Here is a 19,597-nt window from a genome sequence, read left to right as displayed (position 1 = left end):
GCTTTGAAACATTCGAAGTCAACAGTTTTGAACAGTTTTGCATTAACTATGCAAATGAAAAGCTACAGCAGCAATTTAACCTGGTATGTTACCATCACTTCCAAATAATATGCCTTCAGACCATATGTATATTTCTGTTTTTCCTAGAACTTCATTATGCACTTATTAAGCTTAAAATGTTATTGCCTTCCATTAGCATGTGTTTAAATTGGAGCAAGAAGAATATATGAAAGAGGACATTCCTTGGACATTAATTGATTTCTATGACAACCAGCCTGTCATTGACCTCATTGAAGCTAAGATGGGCATTTTGGATCTGCTGGATGAGGAGTGCCTGGTAATGAAATTACATTTTTCTTTTCAATCAGCTGTTCCAAGAAAAACATTTTAAATGGAATTAACCATGAACATTCAGGAGGATTAAAAGAACAGCAACCAGGTTCAACTGGCCTCAGCTGTTTTAAATCGGTCATTCCTGAGGTTTTACAAAACTATAAATACTGTACGTAAGTTCATTTGCATTTGTGGTTATGTCTCCCTCCTCCACCACATCTCCACCTGTGCAGCCCCCGCTTGGTCGCTATTAACTCTTCAGGCTGGTCTCAGACTACTCGGCCTGTAGCCATCCTGAGCCAAGCGTGTTAAGCCAAATGACCAAAATGCTCAAACATTTTTCAATACACTTAATTCATCATTAACAACATTCATGGGTGTTGTTATTCCTGGTGAAGCATTTCCCGGTATTGCTGAGTATGGAGAAGTGATAAGATTTCTGTTATTCGTTATTTGATGCTGAGTAATTAATACCTAATTTAGAATTAAACATTGAACAAAAGACTAAGTTTCCGTGAGGAGAAAGTCGCCAGGAAGCACAGAGGACCACATTTTATTGAGACTAATTTCCTGTCCGTCCAGTTTCCACAGGGGACAGACCAGAACTGGCTACAGAAGCTATATAACAATTATGTGGACAAGAACCCTCTTTTTGAAAAGCCAAGGATGTCCAACGAATCATTTGTGATTCAACACTTTGCTGATAAGGTAAAAAACAGAGACTTTGTAAAGACACTTGTGAAGGACATTTTTAACTGTCTCTGAGGGAGAAAATCCATCCAGCCATCCACTTCGCATTTCTTCCAGTTCAGGGTTGTGGGGGAGCCGAAGCCTATCCTGGCAAGTAACGGGTGTAAGGCAGGGTGCACCCAGGATAGGACACCAGTACCATCGCAGGGCAGGAATCACAAACGATAGCAGCCAATATTCACACCGAGGCCAATTTCACAGCAACCAGTTAACCTACAAGTATGCCTTTTGACTGTGGGAAGAAACCAGAACACCCCGAGGAAACCCACATGAACACTGGGAGAACATGCAAACTCCACACAGATAGCACCCAAGGTCTGGAATGGAGCCCAGGACCGCAGCGCTGCGAGGCTGTAACGCTAACGCACTGCTGTGATACCCGGGGCAGAAAATCATTAGCCCGAATCAGTTTTAACCAGTAAATAGGCTCTAAGTGGCTTATTCCTTAAGATGGAATTTTCATTTTGCTGAATCACTGATACGGTTATAGTACTCAATGAAAAAAATCTTGCCACACTTTCCCGTTACTGTTAATTTTTATTTCGCAATAGAGGTTGGAAAAAACAATTAAAAAAATTGCAAGTTTATATTGAAATTTACAAAATTATTCATTTCAAGCAAATAAGAAACCGAATGTCTAGCTACTTTTTGACCTTTTAGTTTTTAACCGAGAGAACAGCCAGAATTTGTTTTGCAAAGCCTACTGTATTTGCACCACTGACCACATTTCACCACATATGTTGGTGTAATCCTTCCCATAGCCTATAGATGGCACTCAGCACATATAAATTATTCACCTTAAAATTTGTAGCTGCTGTGATATTTGTATTTCATGTTCAAGTCGTTGATTTATAGTCTCTTGCCTTTGGATCTGGGATCAGTTTAATGATTATTAGTCACCACTATATAAATCTTCAACTTGTGAACTGTTTTTTTTTTAAGCTTACACTAAATGCTTGAAATGTTTTATGCAGGTGGAGTACAAAAGTAAAGGCTTCCTTGAGAAGAACAGAGACACAATGTATGAAGAACTGGTTGATGTAATGAGGGCTAGTAAGGTATGGTGGCCTGAGCTTCGTGAAAAAGAAAAACATTTCTTTTTAGTATACAATCGTACAAGTACAGCTTAGAAATATTAATTTACAATGCCATATTTGAAAAGCACTCAAAAAGAGTGTAATCCCTGTACGATGCCGCAAAGCTATTAAAACTTAGAGCACTTTAGCAGACAGCCTTCTTCCAGAGGAAACCATTTTGATGTGGTTGTGCTGGAATGTATGATTTTTCCTTCTTAATATCTTAAAAATGTAATAATCTAGAATTCTTTACTTGGCTTAAGTTTATTAAAAAATTTCAGAACGAGGGGTTTGTTCAGCCCACTTTATCCCATTTGGTATTTGGTACCTTTCTGATTCAGGAATCTCTCCCAGCTTGAGAAGCCTGTTTGGTAAACCCAAACTTGTCCCAAAATCTTAGGGTGTATAGTCACACTCCGACAGATATTGCTTTATGCCCTGTAATGTATCTTTTTGCTCTTCTCTGGACTGATTTCAGATCGGCAATATCTTTTTTTTTTTTGGAAATGTGGCAACCAAAACTGCACACTGTGAGAACTTGTTAGTACAGTACATTGATAAATGTAGCATAGGTTCTGTGATTTTAACTATATTTTATTTGCCTATTTTATTGCTTCCACACATTGTCTAGAAGATTTAAATTATTTTTGGATACACAATTCAGACGTTTTCATATGTAGTCTCTTCAATCTCCGCCTTTCCCATTTTGTATTTCTAGTTTGTTTTTGCAATCTGCATGCAGTCTTTTTCACTTGACTACAATAAACATCATGGTTTCTCTTTTTTTTTATTTATCTGCTGCCTCTGCAGTGTTTTGATAATCCTGATTTGGCTGCTGCACTTGTCTATAGGTGTGGTTATGGTTAACGTGGACGTGAGGAGTGGTTTTAAAGTGCAGTCAGAAAAGCCCTGGTTCTTCACCATAACCAGTTGGTATTTTTTGTGAATTATTCTAGTGCTTCCAACATCAGTCTTTTCCATTAACAGTTTCACCTTCTTGCAAACTTCTTCCAAGAAGAAGAACCAACATCTCCGTTCTCTAAAAGCATTAAGATCAAACCAGCCAGGTCAGGGTTGAAACCGGCCAACAAGCAGCTCCGAACAACAGTGGGCAATAAGGTACTGGCGTCTGCGACTCACTCCCCTGACTGAAGACTGAACCTGGAGTTTGCAGCTTAGGGTTTTCATCTTATGTTCCCGTCTCTCTCCTGTTGCAGTTCCGCAGCTCTCTGTATCTGTTAATGGAAACTCTCAATGCCACAACGCCTCACTATGTACGGTGCATAAAGCCCAATGAAGACAAGCTTCCATTTGAGTAAGTGCACATCAGAAATATGAACAGTTGTGGAGGAAAACGAGTTAAACCTAACCTACTGATCAGTCTTCAATGTAGACAGTTACAGTAAATCCTACTGACCACAGATGCTGGATGTAAAAAATTAAGAAATAAAGCACAGGTTAATTTTTACCAGTTGATTCACATAGAACATCATCTCAAGTATCCCTCTAAAGTAGATTCTTTATGTCAGCTGGCATTTTGCTTCTAATCCCCATGCTTGCTAGCATAATGTACCACTAGGTGGTGCCATGGATACGTGTTTTTTGCAGATAATTTAACAATATACTGAGAGCTATTAAAAATGCAACATGCGTTTTGGAACCGTAACAATTGGTGTGTTTTTAATGCTTCTCCCTATAGATCAGGGTGGTATAACTTTGGTTTTGACAGACATTTGTGTCATTTTTTTTTCCCAGCATGGCTCTTAATTACCTGAACCTGATTATTCTTGGCTTAACTGGACCAGTTTCCAACTTTCACTCAGCTTTCAGATGCTTCTGCCTTAATGAGAAGTCCTGTCCTACTGTCTGCAGGATCAGAGCTGCACCATCCCAAACAAAAGCTGTTTAATATCTTGAAAGTTCAAAGTGCACAGTGTGAAAGAGTGGAATTGACTGATTCACATTTAAAGTACTGCAGTGGGCTTATGGTACCTTGCAGCAGTTGGTCTTGACCCTGGTGGATTTTGTTTCAGGTATGACTCGAAGAGAGTGGTGCAACAGCTGAGAGCCTGTGGAGTTTTAGAGACCATTCACATAAGTGCCCAAAGCTACCCATCCAGGTAAATTGCTGTGGCTTACCCATGTGCACTAAGTTGAAGTAAAATATAGAAAACATTCAGTCTAGGTGCTTCTTGACTTATCATACCTGCACGGTGCAAAATGAATTTAGAAGCTCTGTTAGACATTCCTGCCTATGATATTTGCTCACTTTAACTTGTGCCGTTTTAAAAAAAATTTGCATTTCAATTTGCAGATGGACATATATAGAGTTTTACAGTCGCTACAGCATACTGATGACACAGCAAGAGCTTGCTCTGAGTGATAAGAAACAGACATGCAAGATAGTGCTTCAAAGGCTCATTCAGGTGAGTACTTCGTCCTTTCCTCTTAGAAGGCTGGTGTTCAGAGTTCTTTCCTGGAATGTTAAACATATTAGCATAATTTCAGTGTTGGGTAAGCTGCATTTTATATAATAAAAATGCTTTTGGTTGATTTTTCTTGTTTCAGCATCATATTTTGTTTTTGTAATACTCTCTTGGTACAGTATCTTACATTTGGAATAATAACAATGTGTGTAATTTATATTCAACATTATTTCTTAACATAATATAAGTTACAAGTGATTAAAAAAGTCATGTAGTTTGTACTTAATACACATTTTTGTTCATGATTGTTGCACAATATATGGGACATGATGTATGTTACAAATACTATTTAGTACTGGAAATGCACAATGCAAATGATATTCAGTTGTGGTGTCTCTAGGTTTTGCTAATTTGTTTTTACGAATAACATATTTGAAAATTCTTAAGATTTCAGAACTTGTGACGTTTTAAGAAATGTGTATTTCACAAGACATAGCAGTTGATTTTTAACTTGACTTGACTAAAAGTTTCTTTTTTTGTGATACCCAAGTTAGAAATATAACTCATACCTTAACAAACTTGTTTCTTAACAAAAATAAATGTAAACTAGAAATTTCAAGTAATGTTTTTTTCTTATCTAACTTACATGTAAAGCTAAGAATAGGAGTCACTTCTTTACTCAGAGTTGTAGGAGCATGGAACAAGCTGCCCAGCCAAGTTGAAGTCACTACTCTGGTTTATTTCAAGCAATAGCTGGATGTGGTCCTTTGAATCAATTAACTACTAACTACCAATTGGGCTAGAATGTTAAAGTTAATATGGGGTGTGATCCATGTGAGAATAAGCAGTGTCTTGACATCACTAATGCATAAACCTGATCAGCCTCTGAACTTGCTGCTGTTTGAAGTTCCACCCCTTTTCCTGTGCAGTTGCAGGCAGTCAGAGAATGCTGGCTGTTTGCAATTGTCTCCTGTTGATGACACTGGTGAGTCAAGGTTGTGCTTTGGTTATCCAAGCTCTGCTTTTTCTTGTTATCCGGATAGAAAATGTTCAATTCCAGAATGCCTTACAGGAATGGAAAAATACTGGACTCGGGGACTTCCTCAATATATACAGTAGCTGAGTTTGCCTTCAATCTGCACCAAATATTCTCTTGTCCTACAAGAGGTTACTTCCCACATCACATTTCTACCACTGTACCAGTTGGTTTGCGCAGTGCAGCAGTCGGTACTACACCCACCAAATCATCTCCACACCCCATCTTCCATCAGGTCTAACAAGGTCGCTCATCAGAGAATTAAGTGGATGACCACTATCGCGGTGCTGTCAATTCGGAAGTTCTTTCCTCTCCATCTTGCTCCACTCACAGGACTCCAATCAGTACAAGTTTGGCCGCACAAAGATCTTTTTCCGCGCGGGACAGGTGGCATACCTGGAGAAGCTGCGGTCAGACCGACTGCGAGGGGCCTGTATTACAGTTCAGAAGCACCTCCGCGGCTGGATACAGCGCAAGAGGTTCCTTCAGATGAGGGAGGCTGCAATCGTCATCCAGCAGTATGTGCGGGGCAAGAGGAAAGTGAGGTGAGCAGACATGCACAGACGCTGGCAAGACATGAAATGTCCTAATAGATGAAATAGGCCAACGATGTTCTCTCCACCCCTTCTTTTGTGGAAAGATCTTTTCAGTTGCTTCAATAACGTACAGTTTGTCTTCAATAAAAACATTTGAAGGCACTGATTTTCAACTTGAACCAGAAAGCATGGAGAGTTAAGTGATTTTTTTGTTTAGTAATTACAGTACAAGTTTCTATTGTTCAGGCAAACAGTAACTGCCGCTACTCTGAAGCGTGTCTGGGCAGCCATCATTATCCAGAAGTACTGTCGAGGTTTCCTGGTGCGCCGCGTCTACCAGCTGGTACAGGTTGCCACGGTGACTATCCAGGCCTATGCTCGAGGATGGCGCGCACGGACACAGTATAAAAAGGTATGTACCTTGTATGGATGTCAGTCCATACTGTAAGCCTTCATGTGTGTCTTGAACAAGTTACCCTGCCATGATGTTGACAAAGACGCCCTGGAATCCATCATGAATTTCCACAATCCTCAGACCACTTAGCTACTAAAAACTAGATGAACTAAATCAGTCAGTAGTCATCCTTTAAGAAAAAAGATGTTCGAGGCGGCACAGTGGTTAGAACTCCTGCCTTACAGCTTTAGGGCCTTGGGTTTAATTCCTCAGGTGCTTTCCGCATGGCGTTTGTATGTTCTCCCTGTGTTTGTGGGTTTCCTCCCACAGTCCAAACACATGCTGGTGGGTTATATGCCTTCTCGGAAACTCCCTGGTGTGCGTCCCATCCAGGGTGTATCCTGCCTTTTACCCATTGCTTGCTGGGATAAGCTCCAGCTCCCCTTGACCCGATATTAGATAAAGCAGTTTAAAATTAATGGGTTCTTAAAGGTTTCGGGGAGTTTATTTTACCATGGTTCTATCAGTACTGAAAGTCATAGATCTGCAACCATGGTTTTGAAGAGCCCAAACCCAACTTAATCTTGAATTTTTAAAGACTTTCTTTGTGATCAACATGTTTATCATTTGGGGCTGAAATACGAGTACTGTTCAACCACAAATGACCAGATTTAACACATTACTTGCTTATTTGATCAATATCTTGTAGGTGTTCTTAGTCTTTAGAAATATGGCACTGTGGCTAAGGATCTATGCCTGTGCCTGGAAGGTTGCAGGTTCAAATCCTGCAACCGGCTGAGGAATCCTACTCTGTTGGGCCCCTGAGCACGGCCCTTAACCCCAACTGCTCCAGGGGTGCTGTATAAATGGCTGATCCTGTACTCTGACCCCAAGCTTCTCTCTCCCCGTCTGTGTGTCTCATGGAGAGCAAGCTGGGGTATGCGATAAGACAAATTCCTAATGCAAGAAATTGTATATGGCTAATAAAGTGATCTTATCTTATATGAGACCAATTTGATTGGAGCTCTACAGATCAGGGTTGGAGACTCCTGCTGTAAACTTTTGTTCTTCACAAGTCCTCTAATGCACAAGTGAACTTTGCGGTATTGCTTCAGCTGGTGGAGGAACAGAAAGCTGTCATCCTACAGAAGTACGCCCGAGCCTGGCTGGCCAGACGCCGGTTCCAGAGTATCCGCCGCCTGGTGCTCAATGTGCAGCTGTCTTACCGAGTGCAGCAGCTCAAGAAGAAGCTGGAGGATCAGGTAGGTGTTGGGGAGTGTTGGGGCAGGAGGTGAAGCACTGAATCTCTGATGGCGTGAATTAAGAAAACATCAAAGAAATCACCTCTTACCTTTTAATTCCCTTCTAATTTTCTCATTTGTAAAACAAATTGGTGAACAGTTCAGGGAACTGCACCCATTTACTCACCAGTGGACTAAAAGTGGACATGTTGCTGATACATTTGCAATGATCCATGGTTCTCGATGTTTCACCATGATGTACAGTTTTTGAAAAAGATTTTAGTTCTTTCACAATGTACTCTCCAACCACAGAATAAAGAAAACCATGGACTCCTTGAGAGGCTTACTGGTCTGGCCAGTGCACATGCACAAGATGTTGACAAGCTGCAGAAGCTTGAAGCAGATCTTAAGAAGATGGCTGCTGAGAAAAAGACATTTGAAGAGGGAATGAAGAGATCAAAGGCGGAAGCTAATCAGGTCTTTATTGTCACTTTATCCCCATGTCTGTTGAAAGACTTTGTCTTCATCCTACAGAAAAATTAATGTTTTGTGTTCTCTGCAAAAGTTAATTATTCAGCTCGAAGCCCAGAACAATAACCTTCTTCAAGAAAAGCAAAACCAGGAGAAGAAACTTCAGGATTCGATTAAGGAAATGAAAGGTAGGACGTGTGTGGTTAGGAGGTGAAGTGTTTACTTTCCAGTTAATCTAAACTGTTAACCTGTTTTATTATCATATAAATTTCTTTTCTAGATGATGCTGATCAGCTAAAGGGAAAATTCTTGGAAGAGCTTGAAAGAGAGGAGAGACAAAGAAAGTAAGAATCAATCATTAAAAACAGGTGGTAAATGTTTTAAGTAGTAATTGTAACACTAGTATGAAGCCCATTAACAATTTAAAATATATAAACATTTATGAATAATAACTCTGATAAGGAAGCTAATACTACTGCTATATTGTAGCATAAGTATAAGTTGCATTGTTAGAATTTGGTAGGAATCTTAGTATAAAATACACAATTTGTAGTTCTGAAATGACAATTGTCTGTAATATGTTGCAATGTGATCATCATTCAAGTACAGATATAGGGCTCCAATGTCTAGTGTTATAGCTGTACCTCAGTAATGATATTACTATTTAATGTCCTATATTGTAGCTGTAATTTAGTAGTGGTATTGGTTGATAATGTGGGGGTAATTATTGAATTACAGATCAGTAAATGCAGTTTCTCTGTGATGAAGATCTAACAGTTCAAGGTGGTTTGCGACTTTCCAGTCACTGTCCTTTTTCAGGATCCTGGAAAATAGCTTTGAGATACAAAAGGAAGAATATGAAAAACGCATTGAGACTATGAAGGAAGAGATAAAGTGCCTGCGAGAGGAGAAGATCATGCTCCAGGAGCAAGCTCAGGAGGAGCTCCAAGTCAAAAGCCACCTGCAGCAGCAGGTTGGAGAGCTCGCAAAGCAACTCAAGGTAGGGCAGCAGGTCGGGCAGCTCGCAAAAGAGGCCAAGATTTATTTAGGTTATTTCTTTGACAGAAGTGGGTTGAACTACCTCCTGAGACACTATATAGTATATAGAACTCCAGATACAGTATATAGAACAACAGTCCACATTCATTTGTTTTTTGCCACTACTTCACTCCTGTAAATAAAAATTAATATTTTGAGTTTGATTTTTAAAAAACATTGCATACTTTTCCTTGCCCTGTGAATAGTCACCATTGAATAAAATGTAGTTCCTAATTTTCAGAGGGCATTTGTCAATACAGTAGTTATGAGTGATGAGAAATGATGTTGTGAGTGCATTTTTATTATCTGAAATTTCACCTGTTTGTTCCATTAAGAAATTAGGTACATTCTTTAAGTTTAAAAAAAAGGTTTGATTGCATGAAGGAGTTTTTTAACTGTAAACAATTAAGAAAATAGTTAGTGTTGTAAAAAACTAATTTAACTGCCCTTTCTGAATTTTCACCTTAATATTTTTGTAAAACTGCTTACTCTTTAGACTTTATTGACAGCCGTGAATTAGTAAAATCTACAGTTGCTTTTTATAAAAAACAGTACATTTTAGGCACAAACTATCTGGTTAGTTTTTTTTCTTTTTGGTATTTATTTGGTGTTATTTGTGGTGGTTTCAGATTTGGTGGGTATAAATATTCCCATACATAGTTTAAGTGAATTCTTGAATTCTTTCTTTTATCAGGTAATACCAGAGCTGAAAAAGGAGATTGGTAACCTTGAAACAGAGAAACAACATCTGGACAGACAGAAGAAGGAACACATGAATGAAGCAAGAGGTATATAGACAATCGATAGTCTACCTTTATTCTTATGCTCTGCTTTTCATTATTTTCATATAATATTTGGTTGGTGTCTGCAATAACACCACCATAATGGATTTTGGAAAGAGAAGAATTGCACACAGGAAACTCTGCTGCCCTCTTGTGATTAAAGACATTATTTTACTTTAGTTTATCAGATCCTCCCTCAAAGAATGAGGGGGATTATGAATTCTACACCTTATGTCCTTACAGCGAAAATATCTGAGGTGACCAAACAGCTTCTGTCAGGAATAAAAGAGGAAGAGTTTCTCTCCAGGTAAAAAGACATAAACTCAAAAACTTTATACTCACTTTTAACTCCATGGGAAATTCTACAGATACATTTTTTTAGCAGAATTGCTTGTCTTCCATAGAATCGGCTAGATGCCAAGAAGAAAAAACATTTTAAATGGTTTAATTGCTATTTTGACTTTATGTCATAAATTAGTATTTAACTAATTTTGTCAGAAACAAGCAATTCTGTGAAAATGCTGTGGCCTTGCCACAGAATTGCAGAATTCCCTGGGTACAGAGCGCTTGGTGTGTTGCTGTTTGAAAATCACTGAGCCTGAATTATTGAAAGACTTGCCAAAATATTTGATGCATTCCCTCCTGTTTGATTTTCACAGTTTCACAGCACCGTTTTAAATTGCTGCCTTTTATTGTTGATTGTAGTTAACAGTAATGTCACACTAGGTTTTTTTTGTAAGAATACTGTTAACTCCATGTACAAATACTCTTCCTTCAATGTCAAGGTTAACAACCGAGGATCTTGAGCAGATAAATGAAGAAGGCGAGTTGTTGTTTGCCTATGAGGGTCTAAGGAAAGCTACAAGGTGTGTACATTTTGCTTTGAACCTCTTCACTAAAGAGCATGCAATTCAACTTTAACATGATTTTGAAAGAATGAATAGTTACTACCAACTTACAACACTGCATTCTCATGTGGCTGACACCTGATTTTTATTATATATTGCTGGTTCCTCAACACAGGGTGATAGAGACTCATGCCCAGGCACAGAAGGAAAGTTATGAGAGTGAAATCGAGTCCCTCAGGTATCAGATTGAACACTTCCAGAATGAGAACAATGAACTTCAAAAACTGTTCCAAGAGGGGAACAATGTGAATGCCAGCATTCAGCAAGAGGTTGCCAGGCTTGCTTCTGAAAATATGGTAGGTCTTTCTTCTTGAAGACCAGGCTTTTTGAGCACAGGGCTTTTATAGCATTATGACCTTTTTTCCAATGATAAAAACTAGCCAACAAACACAACGGAATATTGTTCTAAATACTTTGCTTTAACACAATCGGCTCTGTCACAGCCCCCTCAATTAGGAGGAATCAACCAGGGAGCTGCTGCAAGAGTGCGGCTGGTATTGAGGGAGGGGGTTGGAAAAGGTATCTGCAGAGTTGTGGGCAGCCAGAGAGGCTTTTCATTCGTAGGGAAGCAGAAGAGTGAGATTAGAATTCCACCTTCTGCCCTGAATTTCTGTTAAATAAAACCATTAATGATCTGCTAACAAATCTATAGATGCATTGTTGCATGATATGGGGTAAAAATTCTTTTTTGGGTGTTTTGTTCTTCTTTTTAGCTGCTTGTCATTGACGTGATTCAATTGGAGATCTGAGTAAATATTTTGGCATTCTAATATGTTTTGTTTACCTGAAGGTAATTCCCCAATACAAACAGCAGATCTCGGAGCTTCAGCGGCAAAAGCACGACCTCGAAGACCGTTTGAAAGACCAGGCCATAGAAATGAGAGGTATCCTTCATAATTCAGAGAATTTAAGATCAGCGTTTTAAGCACAGTATGTCTCTATAATTTGTCAGCACAGAGTGCTACTATAGTGGATTTTTTCTCTTAAAATAAGAATACCAGTAATTTACCAACCTCTTTAATTTGATTAATACTAGAAGCTGAATTCTTTAAGATTCATTTTCAAAGTTGAGATTCGGTGCATGATAATACCACTTTCCATTTACAGTTTGTTAATCATTTATCGCTTTAGTTCTTTGAATTCCGAAATATCTTCTGTCTTTTCTTTCTGTTTTTTAGAAAAAATGGAGGAGATATCAAATGAGTTGCGCAGTAGTTTGGAAGACGAAAGTGCACAGTGCAGGTACAAGAGACTTTCAATTGGACTGGAGCTAGACTAACTTTCTTTCGTTAATATTTTTTTTTTCTTTACACAAATCATGCTGTGTTCTTAGACAAATACTGGCTGTAAATACTGCTAGAAAAACAAAGCCTGGCCTCCACCTCCAAAAACAGTAGGTCGTATACTTTTAGAATAAATCCTCAGGATGGTGTTATTGGTGTTTTAAATTATATAGAGGTGGACAAGTGTGTTGTATCTGTGGCAGCAGGATTAACTAACTATTGCTTTTGAATTTTTTCTGAAAGGCTGCTGGTCTTGTGTAATTACAGTATATAGAAACCTAGGAGAGTTAAATTGTCTTTTTTTTTCCCTCAATGAAAGGCTTTTGCAGCTCCAGCTAGAAGCCTACAAGAAGGAGAAGCAGGAGCTTTTGGACAGGATCGCTGAGAAAGAGGATGAGAACACCCAGCTAAAGAAACAGTACCAGACAGAGAGTGAAACCAAAAACAGGCTGAGACAGGAGGCATCCCGCCTGATTGCAGAGAACATGGTCTGTACCAATGGCAACTCTGCCCCTTCATAAAAGATCCATCCATCTGTTTTCTAACAGCTTTATCTAATACAGGGCTGTAGGGAAGATGGGGCCTATCTCAGCAAGTAGTAGGTGCAAGGCAGAGTACACCCTGGACGGGACACCAGTCCATTGCAGGGAACACGCAGACACTCGCAAAAGTTTTCTCAGAAGCTAATTAACCCACCACTATGCCTCCTCTGTGGGCGGATACCCTTGTGAACATGGGGGAGAACACATACAAGCTCCGTGCAGATAGCACCCCACCACCGTGCCACCCATGAAAGAAATCCCATTCTTCCAAACTAAAAAAAGTCAGAAGCTTTTTAGATTTCCAAGGGTGATTCAAGTATTGAAGTATTGATTCAAGAGTTGACTTTCTCCTTAAATCAGACAACAGAATGTTGTGTGCGTATGTGGGAACGTTTACATCTACAAATTTAATACTCCAGCAAAACTAAGACCTAGGTGATGTTTTGTGAAGAGGTCCTCCAGCTTGGTCTATATATATTGGTCTTTTGAACAGAACTATTTTGACGTCTATATATATGCCTGGAAAAATACAAATTACTTTATATTAACATACTGTATCATTATGCATTTGAAAGTAAAATAAGCTTTCATGATTTGTAGGACTTTGAAGAACAAATTGATCTCAAGGACAGATTAATAAAGAAGCTGCAAAACCAGATTCAAGGACTTCAGTCGCTGGAGAAAGGTACACTCGCAAAACTTTGTGTTAGTATGTCTTTTTTGGAAGGTGTCTAATTTTCTTGTTAGGTTCTTCTGTTTCTGTGTTTCCTGCATGTCATACTGTTTCTTAGCAAGTCAGACCATGAAGGTACACGGTCTATATGGAACTATGTGGAATACATTTTCCTGGTCGTATTGTTCAGTGGAATTGTTTCCAAGGAGAGAACGCGGTTTCAATTGTGCTTTAACCCTTTTATTTCCAACTCTCCTTCATTTCTGCATCTTATTTGTGTTATTCTTCATGCTCGGATCGATCCACCTGTACCACAAATCGGTTAAAAAAATGTATTCAGTTGCAATTGCAGTCCACTTTGAGTAAGTGGTGTTTGAAGCTCTTATTCATATATTGAAACTAGAAATAGATGGAAAATACTGTTTTCAAAACTTAATTTTATATGTCTTGTTGCTCTGATTTTCGCTTTTGTTTTAATTACAGATAACATTAAAATAAACTGACTGTGTTATTTCCCTAGTCTTATTCCTTTTTTCTGTTTCTTTGGATTGAAAGTCAATCCAGTCCAAGCACCGCCTGTTCCCAAAGAATACCTCGGAATGCTAGAATTCAAGCAAGAAGATGAAGGAAAAATCATTAACAACCTTATTCTAGGTATTGTTTTTTTTATTGTCAAGAACAGTATTGGTTAAAATGTATCTAAAACTCATATACAGAATGCATGGAAATGTAATCTTAACTCCTTAACATTAGTAACCTTACATCTTAAATAGAGTAAGAGGGAATGCTTTAGAATTGATTTCTTGAAGCCGTTAGCTGGGAAGCTGAGTGGGCTTACCAGCACAGCACTGATACTCCTGAAAGTTGGCTACAGAGTGAGTATTGATCCTGCACAGCCTGTAACTGATTGCTGGTCTTGCATTGCACTGTGTTCATGCAGAGCTGAAGCCCAGAGGTGTGGTAGTGAACATGATTCCAGGTCTGCCAGCACACCTCCTGTTCATGTGTATAAGACACGCCGATTACCTCAATGATGCCACCAAGCTCAAGTCCTTAATGAATGCCATCATAAGTGGCATTAAACTCGTCATTAAGGTAAGTAATTGAGAAACCTAACCTATATACTGTATATACAGTGCCCTCTAAAGGTATTGGTACAGAAAAGTCAATAGTTTTACTTTTGATTTACTCAAGCATTTTCCATTTGTGATCATGAGTCTTGTTTATCTTGAGGTATACGTCTTATTTTGGGGGTAATTCCATGTATTTGATCATATGAGACACACATTCACTTTAAGTAATTAAGCAATGAGAGCTGTCTTATGAGCCCAATATTTATGAAGGGCACTGTATATACTGAACATAAAAAGAAGCCTATCCCTCTGCATATGTTTTCAGAAAAATAAAATATTGCAGTTTAGGTGTCATTTTGATTTATCAATCATAACTGATCACAATATACTTAATTATAGTTGCATAAGCCCCTAAGAAGTCAGGTAGTGGATGAACAGGTGAGTGGAACTTGTGAGAGAAACCTACTGTATACTGCCAGGGGATTCCTAGGAAAGTGAGCACACAAACTCGCGAAGGTAGCAAGAAGTGCAGTCCAAAAGGCTTTAATTTAGGCCATAAAGTAACAGTCAGCTTTCAAAAGCACCTTCCCTCTGGCCCTTTTTATACCCTGCCAAAAGCTCAGTTGTACTCATGGGAAAATCTGGAATTCTGACCTCCTTGTAATTAACCGATGATTCCCTATCTCACCTTTATTGTGACTATTTACAAGTGGTTAAGAAGCCATGTCGTGGCTTAATACTGTAGCTGCTACATAGGGGTCCAGGTGTTGTAATTGGTTGCAATTACAACCCTTTCTACACCAGGCATGCCACAGAACCATTATGTCCCACTTAATAAGAAAACAGTGTTTTTGCACCATCGGTATGTTGGAGGCTGGACTATATCAGCACACCGTCAGTTGGCAGCTAGGGTGTTCACAGCCAGCAATGTCTAATCTATCGGGATATTGCAGCAAAACTCTAGGCCACAACCTAGGCAATCATGAGTTAATAATAATCAGTGGGGAGGAGAACAGAGTGATGAAGCCAATTCATAAATGGGGGATTATTAGGAGGCCATGATTGGTAGTGGCTAGGACGCTAGGGTAACACTCCTACTCTTTTCGAGAAATGCCCTGGGATTTTTAATGACCACAAAGAGTGAGGACCTCAGTTTTATGTGGTGCCTATGGTGCCTTTTTTCAGTATAATGTTCCTGTCACTATACTGGGGCATTAGAACCCACACAGACTGCAGGGTGAGCTCCTCCTACTGGCCCCATTAACACCACATCCAGCAGCAACCTTAGTTTTCCCAGGAGGTCTCGTATCCAGGTTCTGGCCAAGCTCACACCCGCTGAGCTTCAGTGGGCTGCCAGTTGCAAAGTGATATAACAAAGGTATAGCTATAGTCAAGACACCTCAAGGCGGGGTCCGGGTGTTATTGTCTAACCAGGAGTGAATAGAGAACTCCACTGGTAATACTTGGCAGCAACTGCACAACATTGCACTCCATTAATCAAGTTATGGGGCCACACTGAACGCTTTTCTATGGACGACTCCTGACATGACCGTATTCTAGAAATCCAGGCTATCATACAGGCTGCTTTTGAAACAATGACTTCCTTGTGAAATGAGAATGTGACAGATATGTCATGGATGGCCAACGCACCAGACATGAGCTCAAGTAAGCGTTTGTGGTTTGAAAACCGTCAATTTTGTTCTGTGTTCTGTAACTTGAAAAATCTTCAGACCCAGTGAATTAAACGTGTATTGGTGGGTTTCGCATTTGGATCTGAGAAAGGATGTGGCTTTCTCTCATGAAAATCTGGGAAAACAGTGAAATGAGAGGAAATTGATTTCCATTTCAAGATCAGGCTCTGTATCTCACACTTCTGTGAGGGCAGTGAAGGTTTCTCACCTGATGGTCTGGAATTGTAGCTGTGCGATTCTCACTTTAGGATATTCAAGGTTCTTCATAAGCTGATTTTCATTCTGACTGGGCTGTTGCCAGAAGTCAAGCCAGCATGAGGTTTACTCAGAGGAGGAAGCACATCTTTAGACTCCACCCTCAGGCAGTATTTCTGAGAGACCTGGCAGAGCAGAAAACAACAACAACAGCAGTATAGTCCCTGCTGGCCTGTGTTACATAGCAATGCTATATATATACACATACCTGTGGTTTCAATGATATTCATGGCATTTTATATTCTAAATTCAGATTGCACAATTAAAAATAAGTACCTTACACAGTACTCTCACTTGTTTCTGTCGGGCTTTATTGAAATTAGTACTTCTCATTGTGGTAAAGCACTCTGTTGGAGGCTAGAATAATACCAGCAATTGTCATCATTGTAGTATGTGTTGTTATCCTCAAAGATTTGCATTCAAATAAATGTTTGTCTTTCAATTGACATCCTCTAAAAATACATTTTCTACTCTGATGTACATTATTCGCCCTTCCTTTTTTTTGCTGTTTTGTTTCAACATACTGTAAGCTTGTCTTCTACTGCAGGATCACCAGGAGGATTTTGAGATGCTGTCTTTTTGGCTGTCTAATTCTTGTCACATGTTGAACTGTCTGAAGCAGTACAGTGGAGAGGAGGTACTATAAGAAAACTGCTCTGGAAACAAAAATCCTTTAAAAATCACAGGAAAGTAAATGAAGGAATTTTGCCCAGGACACGCACAAAACTTTTAAATATTAACTGAAGGAATACTTTATGGTTCCACTACAAATGTAAAAACCATATACCAGTTGCCAATACAAGTTGGCATTAAGTGTTGCCATTCCGCATATTGTGTTGGCAAGGAAGAGAAATCCAATATTGCAGGATGAAGGTTTTGTTTTGTTCTGTTTTGGGGAAATTCTTCAACAGAGGAGCAGGGGGCAGCCTTGTGGAGATTCAGCTTTATTGAGCTCAATACACACAGCAGCACAGGGTTGGAATAACACTGCTAAGTTTTCTAACCCTTTTTATACATTATAGCTTTGTGTAGAATGTATTGGGTTCATTTGTGTCAGACTCTGGTTTTCATAATGCTCTTTGAAGATCTCTGCCTCTCTAGTCAACCTATCAAGCCAACCAATTACTGTTTTTATAAAGTCAGTTCATACTTTAATAGACCTATATGCAGTTTGGTGACTGATACAGGGCTGCATAGTTGAGTTAACATATTCCAGTAATTATTTCATACTCTCCACACTGCAATTAAACCCTAACTCTATATCCTTGAACACGTGTCGATTTTATATTTGTCCCACTTCAGTTACAATGCATCCAAATACAGTGGCTAATTATTTCTTTCATTAAAGGAATTAATGAAACACAACACTCCACGCCAGAATAAGAACTGCCTGAGAAATTTCGACCTGTCTGAGCACAGGCAGATTTTCAGCGACTTGGCCATCCGAATCTACCATCAGTTTATTTCTGTCATGGAGAACTGCTTAATGCCAATGATAGGTGAGCAAAATAGAAGGATGTTAAAAACTTCTGATGATCAATATCATACTAAAAATAAGTCTGTTTCATACAGAAATATAGCATGACTTGCTCTTTTTTAGGGAAGTTGTTTGCTGTCAGCACTATGAATCTCATTAAGCAAAATATGCTGTAAATACTTTAAAAAGCTAAAAGGGTTACACAGTTTGTTTTATGTTAACTGTGACATTATCATACATTGTGCTTAGCATTCATTTTAAAAATATACTGTAACAGTTAAGACATCTTAACTTAGTCAGTTAAGACAATGTAACATTAAGACACTGTTATATGCCGTAAGTGGCTGGCTTGCACAATGTGTGCAATATTTTGTGGATATTTCACTTCATCAGAATCATGTACCATGAGGTCCTTACTTATTTAAACCTTACTCACACACTCCTCTAAGCAGTACTTAAGAGCTCAGAGAAATTCATCCATCCATCCATTTTGTACAGTAACCTCTTCATTCAGGGACACAGAGAAGCTGGAGCCTATGCCAGCAAGCAGGGGATGCAAGCCAGGATACAATCTGGACAGAATGTCTGTCCATCACAGGACAGACACAGACACAGACACTTTCACCCCAGGGGTAATTTTCACAGGAGCAAATTAACTTACCAGTGAGTTTTGGACTGTGGGAGGAAACCGGAGCACCCGGGGGGAAACCCACATGAACACCATGTTAGAAAAATAAAACTAATTCAGTTTTCGTTTTGTCCCAGTACCTGGAATGCTGGAACATGAAAGTCTTCAGGGCATTTCCAGCATGAAACCCACGGGTCTCCGCAAGCGTTCAACCAGCATCTACGAGGACATGGAAGTCTACACCATCTCCTCCATCCTCCAGCAGCTCAGCTACTTCCACAGCACCATGTGTCAGCACGGCATGGACGCCGAGCTCATGAAGCAGGCCGTGAAGCAGCTCTTCTTCCTCATTGGAGCGGTCACCCTGAACAGTATATTCCTCCGCAAAGACATGTGCTCCTGCAGGAAGGGCATGCAGATCAGGTGCAAAAAAATCACAATTGAGATTCAACAAAATAAATGGGAAATGCATGCAGCCAGCCCACGATGAGCCATATGTGTTTATTCCATTAATTCCTAGGCACTGACCTAGGATTAAACATAAGCCAGCAAATAGATCATTAAAAAGTTAGGATATTTCTGACAGAAAAGTGAAAACATGGGAAAGTCTAATATGCAGATGTTTGCTACACTGTTTTAATCTCCCCTCACACTTTAAGAAAATAATTTTACATTCTGTGTCACACCCACTGTGTCTGTGTCGCACATTTTGTAATCTGATCTGTTCTATTCGCATCTTCTCTGTATTTTTGTTTCTTGTCCAAAGCTGACACTTTCCCAAGATCAGATTTGCATTTATATTTTGCAGATGTAATATTAGTTACCTGGAAGAATGGCTTAAGGAGAAGAGCATGCAGAACTGCAATGCTGTAGACACTATGGAGCCTCTTTCCCAGACAGCGTGGTTACTCCAGGTCAACAAATCAACAGACGATGATGCCAAGGAAATCTGTGAGCGATGTTCTGGGCTTTCTGCTGTGCAGG

At 39.4% G+C, this 19,597-nt stretch overlaps 1 protein-coding gene across 1 annotated transcript in view; it reads left to right on the top strand.

Moving 5' to 3' along the window:
• Nucleotides 1–19,597, top strand: part of myo5c (myosin VC) — a 29,132-nt gene that overhangs the window by 6,924 nt on the left and 2,611 nt on the right. Inside the window, exons 11-39 of the mRNA XM_088921433.1 lie at nucleotides 2–83; nucleotides 197–337; nucleotides 916–1,041; nucleotides 2,058–2,141; nucleotides 3,147–3,278; nucleotides 3,377–3,474; nucleotides 4,193–4,279; nucleotides 4,474–4,585; nucleotides 5,955–6,166; nucleotides 6,404–6,569; nucleotides 7,667–7,813; nucleotides 8,105–8,269; nucleotides 8,358–8,451; nucleotides 8,544–8,607; nucleotides 9,083–9,263; nucleotides 9,996–10,089; nucleotides 10,327–10,390; nucleotides 10,869–10,949; nucleotides 11,107–11,287; nucleotides 11,782–11,875; nucleotides 12,170–12,233; nucleotides 12,594–12,762; nucleotides 13,417–13,501; nucleotides 14,045–14,143; nucleotides 14,430–14,584; nucleotides 17,056–17,145; nucleotides 17,857–18,007; nucleotides 18,751–19,036; nucleotides 19,422–19,596. Coding sequence (XP_088777559.1) covers nucleotides 2–83; nucleotides 197–337; nucleotides 916–1,041; nucleotides 2,058–2,141; nucleotides 3,147–3,278; nucleotides 3,377–3,474; nucleotides 4,193–4,279; nucleotides 4,474–4,585; nucleotides 5,955–6,166; nucleotides 6,404–6,569; nucleotides 7,667–7,813; nucleotides 8,105–8,269; nucleotides 8,358–8,451; nucleotides 8,544–8,607; nucleotides 9,083–9,263; nucleotides 9,996–10,089; nucleotides 10,327–10,390; nucleotides 10,869–10,949; nucleotides 11,107–11,287; nucleotides 11,782–11,875; nucleotides 12,170–12,233; nucleotides 12,594–12,762; nucleotides 13,417–13,501; nucleotides 14,045–14,143; nucleotides 14,430–14,584; nucleotides 17,056–17,145; nucleotides 17,857–18,007; nucleotides 18,751–19,036; nucleotides 19,422–19,596 — 3,679 coding nt within the window. The remainder of the gene's footprint in view (nucleotide 1; nucleotides 84–196; nucleotides 338–915; nucleotides 1,042–2,057; nucleotides 2,142–3,146; nucleotides 3,279–3,376; nucleotides 3,475–4,192; nucleotides 4,280–4,473; nucleotides 4,586–5,954; nucleotides 6,167–6,403; nucleotides 6,570–7,666; nucleotides 7,814–8,104; nucleotides 8,270–8,357; nucleotides 8,452–8,543; nucleotides 8,608–9,082; nucleotides 9,264–9,995; nucleotides 10,090–10,326; nucleotides 10,391–10,868; nucleotides 10,950–11,106; nucleotides 11,288–11,781; nucleotides 11,876–12,169; nucleotides 12,234–12,593; nucleotides 12,763–13,416; nucleotides 13,502–14,044; nucleotides 14,144–14,429; nucleotides 14,585–17,055; nucleotides 17,146–17,856; nucleotides 18,008–18,750; nucleotides 19,037–19,421; nucleotide 19,597) is intronic.

This window comes from Atractosteus spatula, chromosome 7, assembly GCF_055471065.1.
Source record: "Atractosteus spatula isolate fAtrSpa1 chromosome 7, fAtrSpa1.hap1, whole genome shotgun sequence".
Lineage (NCBI taxonomy): Eukaryota > Metazoa > Chordata > Actinopteri > Semionotiformes > Lepisosteidae > Atractosteus > Atractosteus spatula.
This window is presented reverse-complemented; position numbering and strand designations above follow the sequence as displayed.